At 36.6% G+C, this 21,478-nt stretch overlaps 2 protein-coding genes across 2 annotated transcripts; one reads left to right on the top strand and one right to left on the bottom strand.

Moving 5' to 3' along the window:
- The first annotated feature begins 4,845 nt into the window (after positions 1-4,845).
- LOC137712577 (methionine gamma-lyase) lies at positions 4,846-8,158 on the top strand. Its single transcript, XM_068451672.2, has 2 exons — positions 4,846-5,926; positions 7,429-8,158. Exons 1-2 carry the CDS (start codon positions 5,131-5,133, stop codon positions 8,004-8,006), a joined length of 1,374 nt encoding a protein of 457 aa, XP_068307773.2. The 5' UTR covers positions 4,846-5,130; the 3' UTR covers positions 8,007-8,158.
- A 10,439-nt stretch (positions 8,159-18,597) lies between these two features.
- Positions 18,598-20,951, bottom strand: LOC137711866 (cytochrome P450 78A9-like). The gene is made up of 2 exons (XM_068451023.2): positions 19,904-20,951; positions 18,598-19,552 (listed from the first exon to the last, which is right to left on the bottom strand). The coding sequence occupies exons 1-2, from the start codon at positions 20,894-20,896 to the stop codon at positions 18,917-18,919; spliced, it is 1,629 nt and encodes a 542-aa protein (XP_068307124.2). The 5' UTR covers positions 20,897-20,951; the 3' UTR covers positions 18,598-18,916.
- Between the last annotated feature and the right edge of the window lie 527 nt (positions 20,952-21,478).

Raw genomic sequence — 21,478 nt, 5'->3', positions numbered from 1 at the left:
ATATCATCGGGCAATTATCTAATGCTTTACTATCTTTGTAGAACAAAATGCAATTATTTTAACATGTGTGAATTTTTTCATATCCCAATCCAAGACCATTCAGCACCTTCTTTGCGCTTTTATGATCTTTAGGCAGTCAATTGTCTTTTGGAAGCATCTTCTTGAAAATGCTCAAAGAGTAATCAAAACACTGATCGACATACAAAACTTTATTTTTCCATGCATCAACTCAACAATGGCCGTGAGCACCGAAAATCCTTCGTAGCAGGGGTATAATTCTTGGTTGACACTTTTTAATAGTTTCTCATATTTTTTTTCAAATGCTTCACTGTCCATGGTGGGAAGGGTGTCATCTTCTACTTCCTCATTCGTATTCAAACTAGCGTTTAGAAAAACATCATTAATAATGTCCATAATTTGTTCATTTGGGTCCACAACAGATTCAACTGTCCCACTGCTCGGGGTAATGTGTAAGGATGAAACATGTTGTATTTGTTCTCCATGACGATTCCACATAGTATAGGTCTCCATCATCCCATTTCTGACTAAATGGTATTGAACAATTACAAAATATTCAATCATTGAGTTGTTACACTTTCTACAAGGACACCAAATTTGGGTTAAACCCCGGTTGTTTGCAATTGCAAAATTAATGAACCGATTTATTCCATCTAAATAATCATCAGCATATTTGTTAGGATTATGTTTCCATTGTTTGTCCATATCACCTGTAAACATAAAAAATTTACAAGGGTTACAACAATTTCAATTATGACATGCCACCTTATGCCTCCATTATGGGTCCTATCTCATTCGAGAATGCACAGTTACGTGATGTAATTTATGGTTCCAAAACATTAGAGTTCGATCGTGGAAAAATTTCGGCAGCATCTCCTTGCAGTTCTTCAAGTGCACGACGTAGATACAAAAAACTACGATGCACCTGAAGAATGCAAAGAGATGCTACCAAATTTTCCACGTTCAAACTCTAACGCGTGAACCGCAAAATACAACATTTAATTGTGCATTCTCAAATTATCCAAAACTTTGGGACAATTCAAGAATTAATTGGACTGCAGTCATGTTTTTGCGTCCATTCGCAAAATCCAACTAATTCTCATGAGAAACTAAGCTCATATGAACATTGCAAACTATTTTTTGTACATCCATACAAAAATGTTTGCATACAAATACATAAACTCACAATAATTATAAACTACGTACAAAACAATTTAAATAAATGGAAATTAAATAAGTTAATTAAGAAAATATGCCTCCGAGATTAATGGCAACACAGCTAGAATGGTTGGAAATTTCAGCAGGAAGGCAGCTGCTATAATTGTTTTGCAACTTCTGCCTTCCTGCATTCTGGTTAAATTCAGTAAAGTGCAAAGACTTTGCGCAACGAAAGAACCGCCGCGCAAAACATGGTGCTTCCACTTTTGACACATCCAACTACGTTTTGCCGTGTTTTTATAACACTTTGCGTGACGAACCACATTTCGTCGTGCTTTTTTTAAAAAAAATTTGTGCGACGAACCATGTTTCATCACGCATTACCATTTTTTTTTTTTTAAAGTTCTTTTTTTGAAAAAAGAAAATTTGAATTTTTCCATTCAGTCTTCAATATTTTTCAAACAATATAAATACTTAATAAATCAAGAACTTATTTGATTAAACCCTTCATGCATAATTAATTAATATAAATATTTATTAACATGCATTAATTTTATTCGAAATAAACATTAAGTACATATTTAATTAATCATTTCATAATAAAAAAACATCTAATTCAGATCTTATTATTAAATAAGCAATAAAATAAAAATAAAAACCATTATTCTACTCCTTCGCTGGTAGTTCTGCCGCACGTTGATTATTAAACTTCTTTTCCCGAAAACAAGACTTGAAGATGTTGTCGATAACCTTCATCAGATTTGGGTTACTTTTATCAATGTCCCAATTAGGCTGTCATGTGAAAATTAATAAATTAAAATCTCACCATTATATTAAATTTAACAAACATAATTATTATTTAACTAATAACTTAACACATACAACTAACTCATCAATCAAGTGCATCTTCATCTCCTCGAGGATGGCACTCCAAGACTACCAATCTGCAGCACATTTGTCACGCACCAATACTCCAACGTCAGACCAAATGCTGGCATGCATATCTGACTTCACAACCCCTATTAATTTGTTAACAGTGATTTTGTAACGGCTCCCACCATAAGTGTGTCAAACTTGTACCACAACTTTTTTCTTCTTGTCTATCAACAAAATATATATTCATAATACTGAAGCTAAATAAAAACTTTATACAAAATGTAAAATTTACAATACAACCTTTTCCGTAACCTTCGCCATCCATTGTCTTTGATGAACATGCACCATAGTAGGCCATCGTACCAACAATCAAAGAACAAATTGATTATAATCTGCAAAATAGTAAAGCGTTTCCGAAACGAATTGTGAAGAATAAGGAGAGTAAAAGCGCATATTTATAGGAAGGTCAGGGACTTTGAACGACAAAACCTTTGTTGCGCAAAAACTTGTACTAAATACAGTATTGATTATGCTGATTCGCATGCACTAAACGCTCTGGCCTAAAAACTGAATGACTTTTGTGCGACGAAGCCTTTGTCGCGCAAGGTTTTACCACCTTACATGACAAATGGTTTGTTGCGCAAAACATATAGATTCGAAATATGGCAGTAAACTAAACCGTGTTTTTTGCGCCCTTTGCGGGACGAAATTGTTGTTGCGCAAAGTTTATAGTGACAAAATTACGTAATTCATTGTAATTATGAAGTTTACGTAAATATAGATTGTAATTATGAAGTTTACGTAAACATAGATCTTTAATATCCATATTTATATAAACTTCATAATTACAAACAAATATTCATTTATAATATTTATTCTAAAATAATTAAAAACTTAAATAAATTGAATTAATCTATTCAATTATTTAAACAACAAAACATGAATTCAAGTCTAATTAAGTCCAAATACATAACCTATAAAAAAACCTTAAAATTAAATATTGTCCTCAAGAACATAAATTTAAAACTTCTGTTTCGCTGGTCCTCCATTCTGCTTCACATCATAACGCCACTGCTTGTAACCCCCTTCAATGCCTCCTCCATCAATTTCATCAACTCTTCGTTCGTATTATCAAGAGTATAGTTACACTGTTACACATATATGCAAATAATTAATTACAACATATAACAAAAAATTTCACAAAATTAATTATTTTCAACATTTGTCACACTTACTAATACCTTCTTCACATTCTTAGGCACATATTTCCAAGAATGCCACTCAAGAGTAGAACAGTTGTTCTGCATTGCTACACCAATCGTATGTGCAAACTCCACATATTGCCTCATATCATAGGGCTCGAGGGCCTTGATGTGCTCTCATTTTTTATCCTCCATTCTAGCACGAACATAATTGTGAAGAATAAGGAGAGCAGAAGTGCATATTTATAGGAAGGTTAGGGAGTTTATGTAATGAAGCCTTTGTCATGCAAACATCTGCACTAAATACAGTATTGATTCCTTTGATTCACATACACTGAATGCTCTGACTCAAAAACTCACTGGACTTTGTGTGACGAATCATTTGTCGCACAAGTTTTCTGCTAATTCGCATGCGTTGAATGCTTTGATCCAAAAATTGAATGTACTTTGTGCGACGAAGCCTTGTCGCGCAAGGTTTCCGTAGGAAAAACTTCGTCATGCAAAAAAAAAAAAAAAATTACCCACGTTATTTTTACTGACTTTGCGCGATGAGTATCTTTTTTTCGTTGTGCATACTCTATTGCGACGCGCAAAGTAGCATCATTTTTGCGCAACGAAGCTATTGATTTCGTTGCGCAAAACACATAGGCGCGACGAATTTTGCTTTGTCGCCCAAACATCTGTCGCACAAATGGTTTTTCCTACTAGTGTTTAAACAACAACTATGATTTTTGTTGATGTGTTTTGTCCTCTAGAAGTTAGTATTTTTCAATGCCACTTTCTATCATGTGATCGGTAGTAAAATTGTTATGTAATAATGTGAAAATTGAACACTATAACGGTTGACTCTTAATAACGTAATTCGTTTTAAAATTTTCATTCCCATATATAGTTTTGAATAACTTCCTCTTCAACGTATGACTAATGAATTTTTGGCGTCTCTAATGTTATCATTTCACTTTTGAACTTGTTGTCTTCTCATATTAAAGAAATGCTAAGGAGACTCTTTAAAATGAGACTCTTTATGGACTCTTTGTTATCTTATGTTTTTGGTATAATAATTTATAATGTTGACATGAAAAATTGACATTAAATTGTGAAGTGACCATCCATAAAGAGTTTCCTTATCTCACGTAGATTAAAAGCTTCAAAGTAATTAAAAGGTGCATTTTGGGTTTACAGTTAGACTGTTGGGTACACATAATGAAAGGGGGTTTGAGAACCTTCTCCAAACTTCCATTTGTAATTAGTGTTGTTAATTTCTTCCCCCAAATTTTCTACCCTCTCCATTCACAACGGGGCAATCAAAAGTTAATAATATGCTTTGCCCAAACCGAAGTACCCAATATATAGGGTAAAATTGTGACCCATATATTGGCTGGCTTTACAAAATTAATAACAAAGGAACGATACATAATATTGGCATGATATGCCCTTTATAGTTGACGACACCTAACACTTTCACCTATTCGTGCTATATATATGTATGTGTGTGTGTGTGTGTCTATATATATATATATGTATGTATGTATGTGTGTGTGTCTATATATATATATATATATAAACTCAAACTTTCCATACGTCCAGTGATTTAAAGGAAGTGCTACTCTATGGGACTAATTAAGGCACGCTACAAGCATGCCATAAATACGAATCGTAACAACCTTTGTTCTTGAAAATAAATAAAATCAAAATCTGGCCTTGAATAGTAATAACAAATCAATTTCACTGTCTCCTCTTTCTCCCTCTATATATAGAAGACATAACATCCCCCCAACCCAAACCCAAACCCAAAGCACAAACAACTCCTCCTCCCCTTTTGATTTACCTCCCCCCCCATAAACCCAACCCTGAACTCCATTAGCAAAAACGAAACATGGCTGACACCAAATCCCAGGGATTAGTTTTCCCCACCATCAACAGCAAGAAGAGAGCCGAGCACGACGACATAGACAACGAAGACTATGTTGCCGCCAAAAAGTCCATGTTGTTGTCCTCGGCTGCAGCTGCAGCCTGGGAAGACCCAGCCGCGGCATTAGCCAGTGCTCGCCATGAGTTTGGTGAGCACGGTGGTGTCAACATGTCGATTGAGGCCTCCGCCACGTTCACCGTGATGGAGCCCGAGACTCTTCGCAAAATGTTCTCCGGCGAGCTGGGTGCCGACCGCGACTTCTTCATCTACAGCCGCCACTTTAACCCTACCGTGCTCAATCTCAGTCGCCAGATGGCAGCCCTCGAGGGCACAGAGGCCGCCTACTGCACGTCCTCTGGGATGTCAGCCATATCCTCCGTCCTGCTCCAGCTCGTCAGCAGCGGGGAACACATCGTCGCCTCAAGAACCGTCTACGGGGGGACCCACGCCCTCATGTCCCACTTCTTCCCCAGGGCCTGCAACATAACGACGACGTTTGTGGACATCAACGACATGGACATGGTGAGGAATGCTATTGAGGTCGGGAAGACCAAGGTACTCTATTTCGAAGGCATGTCGAACCCGACTCTCACCGTCGCCAACATACCGGAGCTCAGCCGTATCGGCCACGAGAAGGGGGTCACGGTTGTGGTGGACAACACGTTTTCTCCCATGGTTCTCTCTCCGGTGAAGCTTGGTGCTGACGTTGTTGTTCACAGCATTTCCAAGTTTATTAGCGGCGGTGCTGATATTATTGCAGGTAAAAGTAGTAAATATTTTCCTTATAGTTTGTTTGTGAGATTTTCTTTAACTTCTGTGGTTCGAAAACTATTGAATATGACAGTATATCGTCAATTATATGACTGGATTGGTAACGTGTAGTATCACATAAAAAATGTGATCTAAAGATGTTTATAAAAATGAAATCTAATAACGCTCACGAAGAGACTGAGTGTAAGATCATAATTTAGTGATTTTACGTAAATGCGTGCTAAGTACTTTTAATCTATAGAATAAAATTTAGGACAAATAATTGGAATGATTCGTTTTTGACATTTAGTTGTAAAATTAATCAGTTATTTTTTTTTAATAACAATGGCATATTAATTAAGTGGTCGATAATAAATTGATTACATAAAGACCACAATAATATAATGACATGTAAAAACTGATCTTCTCTACAACCAAATATCAAATTATTTTAGTTAATTGTCCTAAATTTTATGAGTTTGCAAATGAGGCATATTGATGATGGTTATATAAAGAATACTACTAGGGAAATCAAAACTTAAGTGTTAATTAACCTGTTTATTTTCTTATTTGGAACACATAATTTGATTTGTAAAAATTTGATTTGTAAAATTTTTTTTGATCTCATTTACATTATAGGTTATATAATAAAAGCATGGGGAGTTCAGACCGAAAAAAATGTATTGACCGGGAGTAATACTTTTAGCAAGGTGGGGAAGGGACCGGTTTGGATTCATGCGAGGGTGTTACTTTTTCGACTCGTGATTCATGTCTTGTTATATTTAGATAGCAAGACAGGTGTTTCTGTTCGTTTTTGTTAGCTTGTGTTATTTTTAGATACCATACGTTTATGTTTGTTTGTGTTTTTGTTAGATATTGTTTGTTTGGTGTCGTTTTCCATCTGCAACCTTACTTCATGATTAACATGGGTGAGTTGAGGTAGGAATTGTATTTTTCTTACTAGAATATCTTATGCGATCCTTGATTTGATTTTTCACTGTTATTTTCCATGTTCACTGTAAGACTTCATGTGATGTTCTGTACAAAAATCAAAAGAAAAGGTGAAACAAAAAATATTAATTCGAATAAAAGAGAACCATAATTTAAGTACTAATGTCATCGTCACATAATCTAAGATGTTATATTCACATTCTATCAATTTTTGTTTATCTAGTCATATTAATTTAATATTTAATCACTTTTTTTTAATGCGTCATCTATTTTTTACCTTGGGAATTAAAACTTTTACAATTCTAACTTTTTGACAATTTTAGATCAAAATAAATATGTTTCGATCCTTCATTTCGCCATTTAATATATAAGTTCTTAATGATTTATGTATAAATCTATTATCTTCAAAAAGTGAAGAGAAATAACACTAGACTGTCCACCATTTCCAGCTAACATGATTTCTCATTATTTGTTAAACCCTTTCGTATTTTCTCTTTGGAAAGTAGCTTTTGTGATTAGCAACAAAGTACTAAACTTTTTTGTGGCATAAATTTTTTGCAGGTGTTGTGTGCGGACCTGCAAGCCTAGTGAACTCAATGATGGACCTACACCAAGGCTCCCTGATGCTCCTGGGTCCCACAATGAATGCCAAGGTAGCATTTGAGCTCTCTGAGAGGATTCCCCACTTAGGGTTGAGAATGAAGGAGCACTGCCACAGGGCAATGATTTATGCCCAAAGGATGAAGAAGATGGGCTTAAAAGTAATTTACCCAGGGCTCGACGACCACCCACAGCACGAGCTTCTCAAGGCCATGGGAAACAAAGATTACGGGTACGGAGGGCTTCTGTGTTTGGACATGGGGACTGAGGAAAGAGCCAACAGGCTCATGAATCTCTTGCAGAACTGCACACAGTTTGGGTTCATGGCTGTGAGCCTAGGGTACTATGAAACTCTAATGTCCTGCTCTGGAAGCAGCACAAGCAGTGAGATGAATGATGAGGAGAAGGCTCTGGCTGGGATCTCACCGGGGCTGGTGAGGATGTCGATCGGGTACATTGGGACGTTGGAGCAGAGGTGGAGCCAGTTTGAGAAGGCAATTTCTAGAATGCAGGAGTCTGGTTTGTTGAATAAGAAGTGAAAGTAAACATGTGTATTTTTGTGTGTTTTGTGGTGGGTCTATGAATAAGTCAAGTGTCTAAGAGCATATAGCTGTGTTGGTTGTTGCTCTTGTATAAAAAGATGTCTCCCTTGGCCAGTTTCGGACGATGAATCCTAACTATCCTTTGCGTAGTTCTAATATTGTTTCTATATTTTGCCTGAATGCTTTTATAAATTTATGGCACCACCAATTTCCATAGAGAAAAAAAAATCCTGAAACAGGGTGTCTCGCATATATAAGCTCATGTGCCGCTCGCATGATGTGTGAGAGCCAGTTTTTACTATTTTTATGCTCTCAAGGTGTCATACGTTCCTATAACAATATTGGCCATGTGGGTGATCATATAATCAAATGGAGCTTCTGGCCAAAATGGGCCATAATTAGGAAAACAGATCTGTATTCTTTTGGTGCAGAAAGTTAAGTTGCAGCATCTGTTGCTTAATATAGGTTGTAAATTGGAATAGCCACAGAAACTTGGCTGTAGGGCACAAAGCTCCCAAGTACATCAAATCGACCACCACCTAAAAATTAGGTTTTTTAGTAGTGGTTTCAAGTTGTCTATCGTCTTAGGATCGAAATCAAGATTGATGTCAGGAATCAGGATCCTTGTTCTCACTGGCTGCTGCACTTTCCCTCTTTTTGGCGGCCTGGTACAGTTGCTTACGTATTGAAGAAACGTATGACGCTGTAGTCACCTCATGTGTATTCTTTCATTTACTTGGACTTAGGAACAGTGGTGAGGCGTTTAAAATTAAAATTGATTTTGAGCTGAAACTTGATTTTGGATTTAACTAATTGTCTATGATTACTTTTTGGGTAGAAGGCTTTTATCAAATTGGGTTTTAATTGATTGAGTTTTAATTGGTTGTCAAATAATTAGGTTTAGCAAAAACATTCACGAGCCCATCATGCCCTTGCAGCCACTAGTTATTCTCTAGCCCATTTGCATATCTTGTAGCATAAACATCTTATAGCAAAACTAGGGAAATTGAGCATAACATCTTATAGTATAACTGCTGGTTACAAAGGGATACATTTTCACGCATGAAGATTGAGGAGGGCTAAGCCTTGATAACGGTTAGTGCTCTAAAGTGTTACACAACCAAGTTCAGATTTCTGCCACTTAGAGGAGACAAGTAGAAAGCAAGTAATTTGTGCTACTCAAGTAGCAAGAGCATGAGGACGAGACTACCTTCTAGTGTTGAGTCTAGTAAGTTGAGTTTGCGTCAATCTCTTACATTTGTTTGAATAATAGTAGATTGTTTTTAGACTAGGAAAGTGTGCAAGGACGTTTTCCTGAGTGGTAGAGTTTTATCTCGTTAAATCGTTGTGCACTCTAAGTTGATTTTGAAGCTTCCAAGTTATTGTAGTATAGTATTGATCTATTCTCGTGATTTAATATAAGACATGACTGTAATGCTATTTCGATCATGCGAACTAGTTTAGCGAAATTGAACTAATTTATTTAAATTTGTGTACTATTCCACTGCATTTCCAAACCCACCTCCGGATCCCTTTTAGTTCTATGTTAGCAGCTTGAGTCTTCATTCTAGCCAATGTCCAATTGGTTTTCAGAATGGATACTTTGATTCTTTCTTATTGGGCACTTTGAGGCCCAAACAAGCATGTTCAGTTGTCCTTAAAGTTGTGGAAATAGTTTAAGGTGACTAGGAAAATGGATTGGACACATATAGAACAAAGAGCGCAACCACAATATTGAGGTAAGGAGAATGAAACCCATGAACTTGAGTGTAAAATTAAATGTAACCATTTTTGACTAAATAAAGCACAAATGATTATAAACATTTGTTGAGAATAAATCCTACATTGATGGGAGAAGGGATCTTGTATGAACTTATAAGTAAGTTGAGCTCTCCATATAGCCGATTGGTTTTATCATAGAACCTCAATTTTCTTCATTGTATCAAAGCAACTTGTCCTGTATGTGGATTGCTTAGTAGCTATAAGTGCTCCACATCACCTGATTTGTGTTGTCCATACACGTGGGGGGCGTGCTAAGAGTAAAGTTCAACATCGCAGAAAGAATGGACCTTGCATGTGCTTATATGTAATTGGGCAGCTCCCAATATTGCAAATTGATTTTATGGTGGAACTTCAACTTTCTTTATGGTATCAAAGTATGTAAGTTGTTCTGCGTATGAAGCCCAATGGCTACATGTACTCCACGTCATCCCGTCGTGTCCACGTGTTAGACTTGAAAATTCGTCACATGTGAGGGGGCATGTTGAGAATGAATCTCGCATTGATGGGAGGAAGGACTTTACATGAGTTTATAAGTAAGTTGTACTACTCTCCCAAATGGACAACTATCTGTTTTTTATTGTAGCAAGCTGCAAGTCCCGTGGATTATGATTAGTGTCCATCTTTAACTATTAGCTAGCAATTTTTTATTGGGAGATTTACGATACCTCAATTAGAAGCTTCACTTTTATATTGTGATAATCAAGCGGTTTTACATATACCCGTGAATCCAGTTTTTCATGAGAGGACACGAAATATTGAGATGAATTTTTTATTCGAGACAAAACAATTGATGGCATGACCACTACTTGACATATGGCGTCATTGCAACAACCGGTAGATGTTTTTACAAAACCCTTTAGGCAAGGAGAAGTTCTCGTTTATGATACGAAGTTGGGGTTTCTCGACCTTCATTCTCCAACTGGAGGGGGGTTGTTAAAAAAACCTCTTCCTTGTCTTACAAAAGTGGCTTGAGCCATCTTTACATAAATATGTTAACGCAATTTCCATCCACTAAAGGGTGAGTGTTAATTAGGTTCATTGAACAATTAGGCTAATTAAATCTTCTACATAGGTTCATTAACTCTTCTACATTAGATTTATTGTAGAAAGAGTAAATGTCGTGTATTTGCAATTAATTTATGTATTTGTATTTACTATATGTTGTACATTTAATGATAAGTGAAAAACAAGTTGAGCCAAATACGTTTTTCTATGCAAGTGGCTCTTTACTACAGTGGAGGAAAGGAGTTGAGCCCTTGCATGATGGCGTGGGTTTAAATCTATCGGTGACTAATTTAACATCTAATCTAACAAAATTTATCGTTTGACAAAAAAAAAAAAAAGAAAAAAAAACATTTTTCTACAATATAGATCTCATTACAGGCAAACGGCACATTCATTTTCTGAGATAAGATCCAAAATAAGATTCCACACAAATCTTGCTATAAAAATCTTGTCATCACAAACGAGTTTGTTTCAAAAACGACATGCTCATCGTTCAATAATTGGCTGATGATATTGCCCCAAGGCACGTACAGGTACACCCAAACGACAAAAATAAAACTGATGAACCCACAAATTAATTGAGAAAGTAACCTTACATATATTAGGAATAGTACCGCCACTTAATGACAATGGCATCGCAAAAGATTTGCTCTGGACTTGACCAAATACCACCACTTAATTTGCCAAGACACGCAGACGACAAATGCCATGTATTATTTGTTAGGACAAAACATTTGCCATCGTTTCATCAAGGCTTCATTTGTGTCGTTCAATCCACGTCCGTTCTTTTAACTAGTTACTTAATTATGACTAGTTACTGTCGTATGTAATTAATTGAAATGACTCTGAGTGCAGACAAACGAAGCAAAAATAAGTTGATGATGATCGGTGATGTTTTAGTGTTCGTTTAAAAATGCTTTTAAAATAGTTGAAATTGTTTTTGAAGCAAATATTTTTTAAACAAATTCTTAATAAAAATGTAAGTGAATTATGGAAAAACACTTGAAATACTTTTTACAAAAAGTACATAACTGATGCTTATTGCAAGAAGCACTTTAAGTGCTTTTGGTATCCAAAATCATTTTCTATAAATATGCTTTCAATCATTTTAAAAATACTTCCAAACAAACCCTTATATATTACAGTTGCCGATTATGTTATTAATCACCTCCCTTTTATAGAAATAACAACGTAAATCTGATTTTTATTATGACTGGATGCAAAAAACTTGGCAGAAATATAAATAATACCATAAAAAAGGATAAATTATTTATTGTACATTAATGGAGCTTTTGACATCTACATGTAAGAATAAATTTATCAAAAAACATAAACCAACAGATAAAGCTCATAAACTACAAATTATACAAATATCAAAACTACAATTCAATAAACACAAGAACCAAAATAATTTCTAGAAGCAGTCGAAGAAGAAGTTATAGCAGACTTCAAAAAATAGTGCAAACCTTGTCCCATATAATGTTTGGAAGTGTTAGTTCCTGGGTTTGCGATGTAATTTATTCCTTTTCTTTAGAAATCCCTTAACTAAAACAACTCAAATCTCTTTCTACAAGACTTCTTTGCACCAACAATAAATCACAACAGTTGGCTTTTAACAATTAGTTTCATACTCATATTCCAACACTTCAAACATTTGGGAAGTGAATAAGTACATCACAAAGCCACGAGCTAACTGTAGTTGGTTTAATGAGGCTATATTTGTACCTCTTTCATCTCAATTTTCTCAAATCTCATCTCTTAGACTATATATGTTTGTGTTAGTAAGGGTGAATCCGGTTAGGACTCTCCTTCTAGGGTTAGGTTTATTAAGCATAAGTACATAACATAGCGTCGCTTGATTAAACACTTTAGGGATTTTATTTTATTTCTCTTTAAAAGAATAAACGTGTCAATATAGAATTGATCCTATCAAGGAAGGGAATGAGCTTGATCATTCTCCCAAAAGGAAACTATGAGTATTATCCTTAATTTGCATGTGTTCGATACGCCATATGCATATATGTGGGTAGGGTCTCATCAAGAGAAAAGGCATATTCATCTGTAAGATAGGATCCAAAAAATGATTTCATACAAATCTTACTATAAAAATCTTGTCATCACGAACTTGTTTGGAAAACCGACATATTGTCATCGTCCAGCAATCAACATCTGACAAACATCGCTGGGTACAGGTACAAGCCAATCGACAAACATCAAACTGACGGACTCAGAAATTGATTGCAAAAGCAACAAAAGATTGATTTGGACTTGACTAAAACATGCAGACGAAAAATAAAAGCACAAGTATTGTCTGCTTTCCTATTTTCGGTCCTTCCGTATCCTTTTATTTGTATGGTCACAATTAAGTCACGTCAACATTTTATATTATTATTAATTTTTGTCTTATTATCTCTATAAATAAAAAAACAATATAAAATGTTGACATGGCTTAACTGTGACCACATAAAACAGCAAGGCACAGGAGGGTACCGGAAGTGGGAGGGCAGACAATCCTTGTCCAAAATAAAATGGGCATGTATTTCACTTTAGTAATGGACAAAGTATTTCGCATCATTCCTTATCAAAGCTTCATTCAATTTAGGGGTGGGCACGGTCTGGTTCAGCCCAGTTCCACTCTCAAAATGGAACTGGAATAGGAAAATTTTAACGGTTCGGTTCGGTTCATGACGGTTTCGGTTTGGTTCATACTTGTTTATGGTTCTAACCAAAATTATGTATATGTTTTTTTTTCTAATTTTCTACTTCTAATACCAAACACATATTTCAACAACAAATTCAAGTAAATTTGAGTTTCCATTACTAGATCTACAAGATTTGTGACCAAAGGATAGAAAGTGTCCATATAAATATAAATCAAAAGATAGAAAGGTTCATATCAAGACCAAAGTGTAGATCTTAAACTAAAACTAAGATGTACATAATGCATAATACACCGGAAAAGAATGGAGGAAAACAATGTAGGGAAAGAAAAGTGATAAAACAACAAAGGAAGGGGAGAGAAGTGAAGAAAAATATTGGGCTTATGCACATGCTCTTCTTGGAAAAATGTCTTATTTATATAAAAAAAAATAAAAAAATAAAAATTTATATTAAAAGCGGTTCGGTCCGATTCCTCTGGTTCTTAATATTTGCAAACTGGAATCAGAACCGTTTGAAACTGTTCGGTTCCATTTTCGTTCCGGCTTTGACTTTTTTGGTCAATGCAGTTTTTTACGGTTTTTTTTTGTCACGATTCGATTCGGTCCGGTTTGGTGGTTTTTATGCCCACCCCTAATTTAGTCCATGTTCTCTTCTCTCAACTAGTTGCTTATAAATGGGTATTATCATATTTGACTAAATTATTATGAGAGCAAAATCTAATAGATAAACTAACTTGAAATTGCTCTTACATTAATAAAAAACACATATAACTGTCGAAAACCAAAACTCAACTGAAAGTAGAGAGAGAATTGTAAAATGATCTTTCATTATATCAATAAATCATTACAGATATAATTGTATATATAAATATTCTATTTCTCAATCTATTGTATGCTGACTTAGGATTTACACATAACTAGCACGTAACAAACTAGGAAATTAATCTGGTGCCTTGAGTCCATGAGATGTTGGTGGTCCTTCAGTATTCTTAACACACCCCCTCAAGCTAAAGGAAGGGGAACGAACTGAAAACTTGTGACTTAACACAACAAAACGACCAGCTAGCAAAGATTTGGTAAAAATGTCAGCAATTTGAAGTAAGGAAGCCACATGGTGAACATTGAGATGACCAAGTAGAACTTTCTCTCAGAGGTAGTGATAATCTATCTTTACATGCTTAGTTCTAGCATGGAACGTAGGGTTAAATGCCAAAGCAATAGTACTTTTGTTATCACAGAAAATCACAGGTTTCTTTAAGATGAGAAATGAGATATCTTGAAGAATTTTGCAAGCCCAAGTAAGTTTAGCTGTAGTATGATCAAGACCTAAACTCAACTTTTGTTGATGACTTTCCCACTGTGTTTTGTTTCTTTGCACTCCATGAGATGAGATTAGGACCCAAGTACACACAATATCCGATGATAGATCTCTTGACAACAAAGCAACCTGCTTAATCTGCATCAAACAAAGCTGTGAGACACCGAGAGCCTTTTGTAAACCATAATCCTGAATCAACTGTGCCTTTTAAATATCTCAATATTCGTTTGATTGCCTGCAAATGAATTGTTCTAGGAAAGTGCATATATTGGCAAACCTGATTTACTGCAAAAGCTAAATCAGGTCTTGTCCAAGTGAGATATTGAAGAGCACCATCAATGGATCTGTAGAAGGTTGGATTAGAGAGTTCATAACAAACAAATGAGGGCATCATTTCTCTTAACAGGCAGAGCATCATTTTCCGTGAGCCTTTTGCTAGGCAAAGAATCATCATAAGCAGGTGGAAACATCATTTCATTTTGAATTTTAAAGTGAGTCGACTGTTTTCTGCTCCTTTAAAAAGGCACTGCAGATTCATGGAGTCGACTGTTTTATGGTGCATGATATATCATAGCTTTTCCTTTCACTTTTTCAACAATAGGTAGATCATCCACTTGACGCCTCAAAAGATTCAACAACCAACACGACTCTCTATATTTAGCATGGATGGCAAACGCACGCCTAACCTTTTGTCATGTTTGGCTTGACAACAAATTTCTTCACAATCGACTCTCTTACAAAAATAACACATTTCAATTAGTATAGGGGCACTCAGAAGTAGACTATTTTCATTTTAGAAAAATCTCTACAAAAGAATGCTTACCAGATCAGGAAACTTCGAGGACTTGCAGATCACAATCCTCAGTTTCCCAACCACTGTTAATCTCCAATGTTCTGCACTTTCATTCAGTCACCTTAGCTTGGCTTGGTGAACAACTTGATCTTTATGCTAAATTGGGCATAGGACCTAAAACGTCTTATTTCATAAAAATAAAAGTTCTCCCGGAAGGTCGGCTTTAACTTGAAGAACTCACTTAGGTTGGCAAAGCACATCAACTCCCTATATTCATTCGGCGGCAACTGAGCGGGAACAAAACCCACGGTGCAAATCACTTTAATGGAAAATTGAGTTATGGAAAACTTAAACCATAAATATAATATAGAATAGATCAAATATGATCGACTTCTTCTCGAGGATTAGTCTCATTCATGCATTGTTCAAGCCAGAATAGTCACCGGCTAGATAACTTTGACTCTTGAGGAAACACAAAAAAGGTTCTCTTGCCTCCAATCACGACACTTCTTGGTAGTATCCGTATTCAACAAAAAAGGAACAAAATGGCCCACATATGATAGCCAGTCACCTTGCTTGCATAAGGGAACTTTAGAAGGCTTATTTTGACGGTTTTCTTTGAAAAATATATGGTTCACCTATCATGGAAAAGAAGATTGAAGATTAGCAAGTTGCAAAAAAAGAGAAGAAAAAAAAAGAGCACCGACCTGAGCTGCTAACTGACTTGAGCCAAGCTGTTGGCGCCAGCAGCCAAACAACACCTAGCTAAGTCAAACTGACCCGGTTGGAACCACCAATTCCGCAGCTTAGCGGGCCATCGCTACCAATAACAACAATATTGAAAATTATTTCGCCTATTTTTTTCAACATTAACGCGAAGTTGGACTTTTTTACGCTTAATTTGCTAGCTCTTGACGGATGTTCGTGCGAATATTTGTGATGAGAATGAAGAGTTCAAGCATTGCTATTTATAAGTGTTTCAACAATTGAATGAAGAAACATAATCTGATTCATTGTTGAATCTAAAGGAAATAAATCTCTCCAGCCAACTTGGAGATCAAGGAAGAAGATTACTTTCCCAATTAACTTTAAAGATTGCTTTCTCATTCCACCTTGAAGATCAACTTCCTATTTCATTTTGAAGACCATTATTAATTGGGCGACTACAAACTACATCTCATTGGGTTTCTTATATCCACCCAAAGAGCTGGGGCCATTTAAGGGAACATAAAATATCTCGACCAATAAGAACATGTCACTTGTATAATTTATTAAATATAACTATTATGCTCTTGATGGAATACACAGACCGTTAGTCTAATCGGACTAATATGCTACATTATTTACGAAGGTCCTAGAAGCCCACAATCAATAGGCCACTGGACCCGATTCATTACAGATAGTCCAAGTCGATTGCCATGTGACCTACATAGATCATCCTGATATGTAATGAGCTTGCTTATTAGTCTCTTAGCATGACAAGACTCTCCAAAGCATATTCGAAAATTCTTATAGGAATATTCCTCCATTAGTGTGCAGACTATGTAACATTTTGCTAACAGGTTTAACGAACCTAGATGTTAAGGTTCACTATTCATTTCTCTATAAATAGCCAAGGCCAGTCATTTTAGTCTAATGATCAATAACCCTCATTACACTCTTAATACTTCTCACAGTGTTTCTGACTTAGGCATCATAGGGCCTTTAGCTAACACCATTGTTAACGCAGTCTCTAGAATGACCCGATACCATTATTTTCATGTCATCATTGTGAGGGAAGACTATTTGACTGGGGACTAAATCACCAGTGGATGGAGGGGACCTTTAGCACGTGATAGAACACCTCTCCAAAGTGTTCTATAGAGACCACCTCTCCAAAGTGTTCTATAAAGACCACCTCTCCCAAGTTCTTTACAGAGACCACCTCTCCAAAGTGCTCTACAGAGGCTACCTTTCCAGAGTGCTCTATAGATATCACTTCTCTAGAGTCCTCTATGGACGACCACCTCTTTAGTGTGCTATACAGAGGCCACCTCTCCATAATGCTTTATAGAGACCACCTCTTTGGAGTGCTATACAGACAAGCACATTTCCAGAGTGCTCTACGAACGAACATCTCTCCAGAGTGCTCTACTGACAACCACCTTTCTAGAGTGCTTTATGAACGACCACGACCACCTTTCCAAAGTACTCTACGGAATACCACCTCTCCAAAGTGCTCTATGGACGACCACTTTTGTAGAGTACTCTTCTAATATACCACCATTAAGCGAAGACCCTTTTACTAGTTGATCAAGATTAGATATTTGTTATCTTTGTTAGTCTCCAGATATTTATTAAGTGGTTTACATGAGGCCACATTATCTTGTAAATGCGGCCTTCCCTTAGCCACATACATGAGCTTCTGGTGGATGATCTTAGGCCCATATGAAGGGGTTGTCATGTAGAAGAAAGGGGTTGGACCCTTTTCTTTATGAAGGGGCCTATTCTCTGGTAATACAAATATATATACAAACTACAGTGGATGTAGCCCTGTTTATGGATGAACCACTATATATCTTTGTGTTTATCTTACTATTAATCCCAATTATATTCTTTAAGTTAACCTTTCTATTGATAAGCGTTAACCCATACTCATCAATGATTGACTTCCTAATTTTGAATGTTAAAAACCACATCGGTGTTGGTCTAACTCTGTTCGTCTCATTTATTTGTGTATGTAAGTTTTCGTCAATTCAATCCGAGGTGAACTTTGCTCCCACAATTCTCATATGTGTTTTCACACTACCTAGTTTTGATTTAAGTTAGTGCATTTGATGATTGGTCCGTAGTACTGTACTTTTTTTTTTTTTTTTTTTTTCTCTCATTAATGAGAAGTTATTTCGAGAGGAAACATAAGAAATGACCATCTTGCTCACAAAAATGAAGGTCATGTAAGTTCTCAATTCAAACTGTCATTTGAAATGGATAACTGTGAGGGTCTTAAAATTACCAACATCGATCAAGGCAAAAATCTATAGTTTGATGCAGTTTTATAATAACAAAAGACAGTTTGATTGCTACTATGGGAATAAATACATTACAATTAATAAGTTTTAGTACATTATAACACCATATGATTCATTGTAAGGATCACATAATCCAACACGTTTACGAATAATTTACGACCGAAGTTTGTGAGTACAGTCCGATACACTTAACGAGACATTACTTAGAGGGTCGACATCTTACAAATAGCTTCGTAGCATATATATCTTACTAAATTCTTGTCTTTGGTGATAGGCCAAGGGCAAACAAATGAACACTCGGACATAAGGTTTTTTCGGGCGGGAAGTAACGGGCATATGCTTTAATTTGTTTGGTAGCGCCTACGATGCACTTGGATGGTAAGAGGGTTAGCCATTTGGCATGAAAGCCTCATCACTTCGGACAGGTCTACCTGGGCATCAAGATCCGACTTAAACCACTCAAACTCATGTAACAACAACCCGACCCAGTAGTTGACTGTACTCAACCCCAATGTCTTCCCAGGGCAGCTCCTCCTGCCCGATCCAAACGGTGCCAGCCTCAAGTCAGACCCGAACACAGAGAACTGCAAGTCAGCTTTCTTGTTAGTAGATACAAATCTCTCTGGCCGAAACTCCTGTGGATCCGACCACACTTTTGGATCCCTTGTTATGGCCCACATATTCACCATTGCTGTGGTCCCTGCTGGCACGTAATAGCCATCTACTACAGTATCTGTGATGGATATACGGGCCCATGATAGGAGTGGGCCCGGAGGATGCATTCTGAGCACTTCTTTGACAACTGCTTGCAGGTAAGGCAAGGATTGAATGTCGGATTCCAGCAACGCCCTTGATTTTCCCACGACGCGGTCGAGCTCCTCGTGAACCTTTGATTGGATATCATGATGCATCACCACCCTTGCAAGGATCCACTCTATCAGAACCGCTACAGTATCTGTTCCTCGGAATATCATCTCCTATAGTATGAATGTAACATTAACAAATACTCAATAATTTCTATTGAAAGTTGAAGTAAAAAAGAAAATGAAAAAAAAAGTATACACAAAAATATATAATCGTGGTACTACTCTATTAGCTTGAGAAACATTACGCAATTATATTATATATATAATACATTTTTTTTTACCTGAAAACAATATTCTATTTTAATTTACACTAAAAAATATTAAAAGTTTGAATGCGAAACACATTAAAAGAGAATATGTCATAACTACCGAAACAATCCACTATATATCTACTATCAAACATAAAGTTAGACGACAAATATGGAACAATAATTTTTATGTAGACGAGAATTTTTTTCTTACCCAAAGAACTGAAATCATATCATTGTCGCACAGCTTATCAGCTCCATCAAGAGATAGAAGAACGTCGACAAAATCATTGTTATTCGGACCGGTTTGGGCTCTATGCTCTTGAATAATTCGGCTGACGAGCCGGTTCACTTGAGGAACGAGTTTGTTGCATCTAAACCGGATGCTCTGGAGGTCCAGACCGGCAAGCCAAGGAAGGTGATCAGACCAGTTCAAATTTCCCAACAGATCATAACCTTCATCAACAAGTCGACTCAGTTCCTCGGTCTCTTCATTTGACGAACTCAGCTCGTATTTACGTCCAAAAACCGAGCACATCATGCTGTTCAACGAAGCCTTCCTAAGTACGTCGCGGACAAGGAAGCTGTTGTTACAACTTGTCGAGATAAGGGACACCATTTGATCAGCAATCCTGGAACGGAAATACTCGGAAGTGGAGATTTGCTTCGGACAGAAGAGATGGTTGGCGGCGATGCGGCGGAGGGTACGCCAGTAGCTTCCATAAGGAGCGAACCCGATTGCTCGGTTGAACATGAGACAGTAAGCCGACTCTTTTATAGGGCGGTTGGCAAAGACGGAGCTGTTGAGGATTTCCTTAGCTACGTCGGGGTCGCATGTGACGATGGCGCGCGTCTCGCCTATGCTAAAAGCCATGAGCCTCTTTGCTCCATAAACCTCCGCCGCTTTTGTGAGTTTGTGGTGAGCTAGGTTTGTCATGAGGTTCATGCTTCCTGTTATTGGAAATCCACGTGGCCCGGGAATTGGGTTGGAGTTGGTGATTTCATTTTTATTACAAGAGTTTCTTTTCCTCCATCGAAGTTTTCCCCATGCTGCGCCTCCGGGAGAAGATGCCCAGTAGAAGACGGCCGCGCTTAGCCAAGCTGCGGCCGTGCAGAGGAATGCAACGACGGTGGTTGTGGAGGTTAAGGCTTGGCATTTGGAGAAGATTGCCAAAACCCATAAGCTATCATCAATTTTTGTTTCCATGGAGGCAAGAGTGGAAGAGGAAGTGTTGGTTTCCTTTTTTGTGCTGAACTATGAAGTGGGGATTTTTGGGTTTATATAGAGTTTTGTGGTCACATGAAATAGCAGGGCTTGTAATTCGATACTAAAAGAGTAATGTTATTCATAGCATATTTTTATACCACATTTCTATACCACCTTATATGGCATATGATATGGACATCCACGTCATTTGAAAAATTTGCAAAACCCAAGGAAAGGAAGGAGGAAGACTTCTCGTATACCACAATCATCATTTAATTAACTAGTTTTTCTTAATTAGTAGTTTATTAAATAATGAACTAAATTTAAAAATCTAATTAATTTAAATGGTGTGACTGTTCACATCAAATGCCATCTAAGGTGGTATGCAAATGTGGTACAAAAATATGTAGGTATGAATAACATTACTCATACTAAAAAGAGTAATGCTATTCACACCATGTTTTTGTACCACATTTTCATACCACCTTAGGTAGCATTTGATGTTGACAGCCATATCATTGAATTAATCAGATTTTTAAATTTAATTCATTATTTAATAAACTAATAATTAAGAAAAACTAG

The sequence above is a fragment of the Pyrus communis genome, chromosome 14 (assembly GCF_041283825.1).
Source record: "Pyrus communis isolate YQ-2024b chromosome 14, ASM4128382v1, whole genome shotgun sequence".
NCBI lineage: Eukaryota > Viridiplantae > Streptophyta > Magnoliopsida > Rosales > Rosaceae > Pyrus > Pyrus communis.
This window is presented reverse-complemented; position numbering and strand designations above follow the sequence as displayed.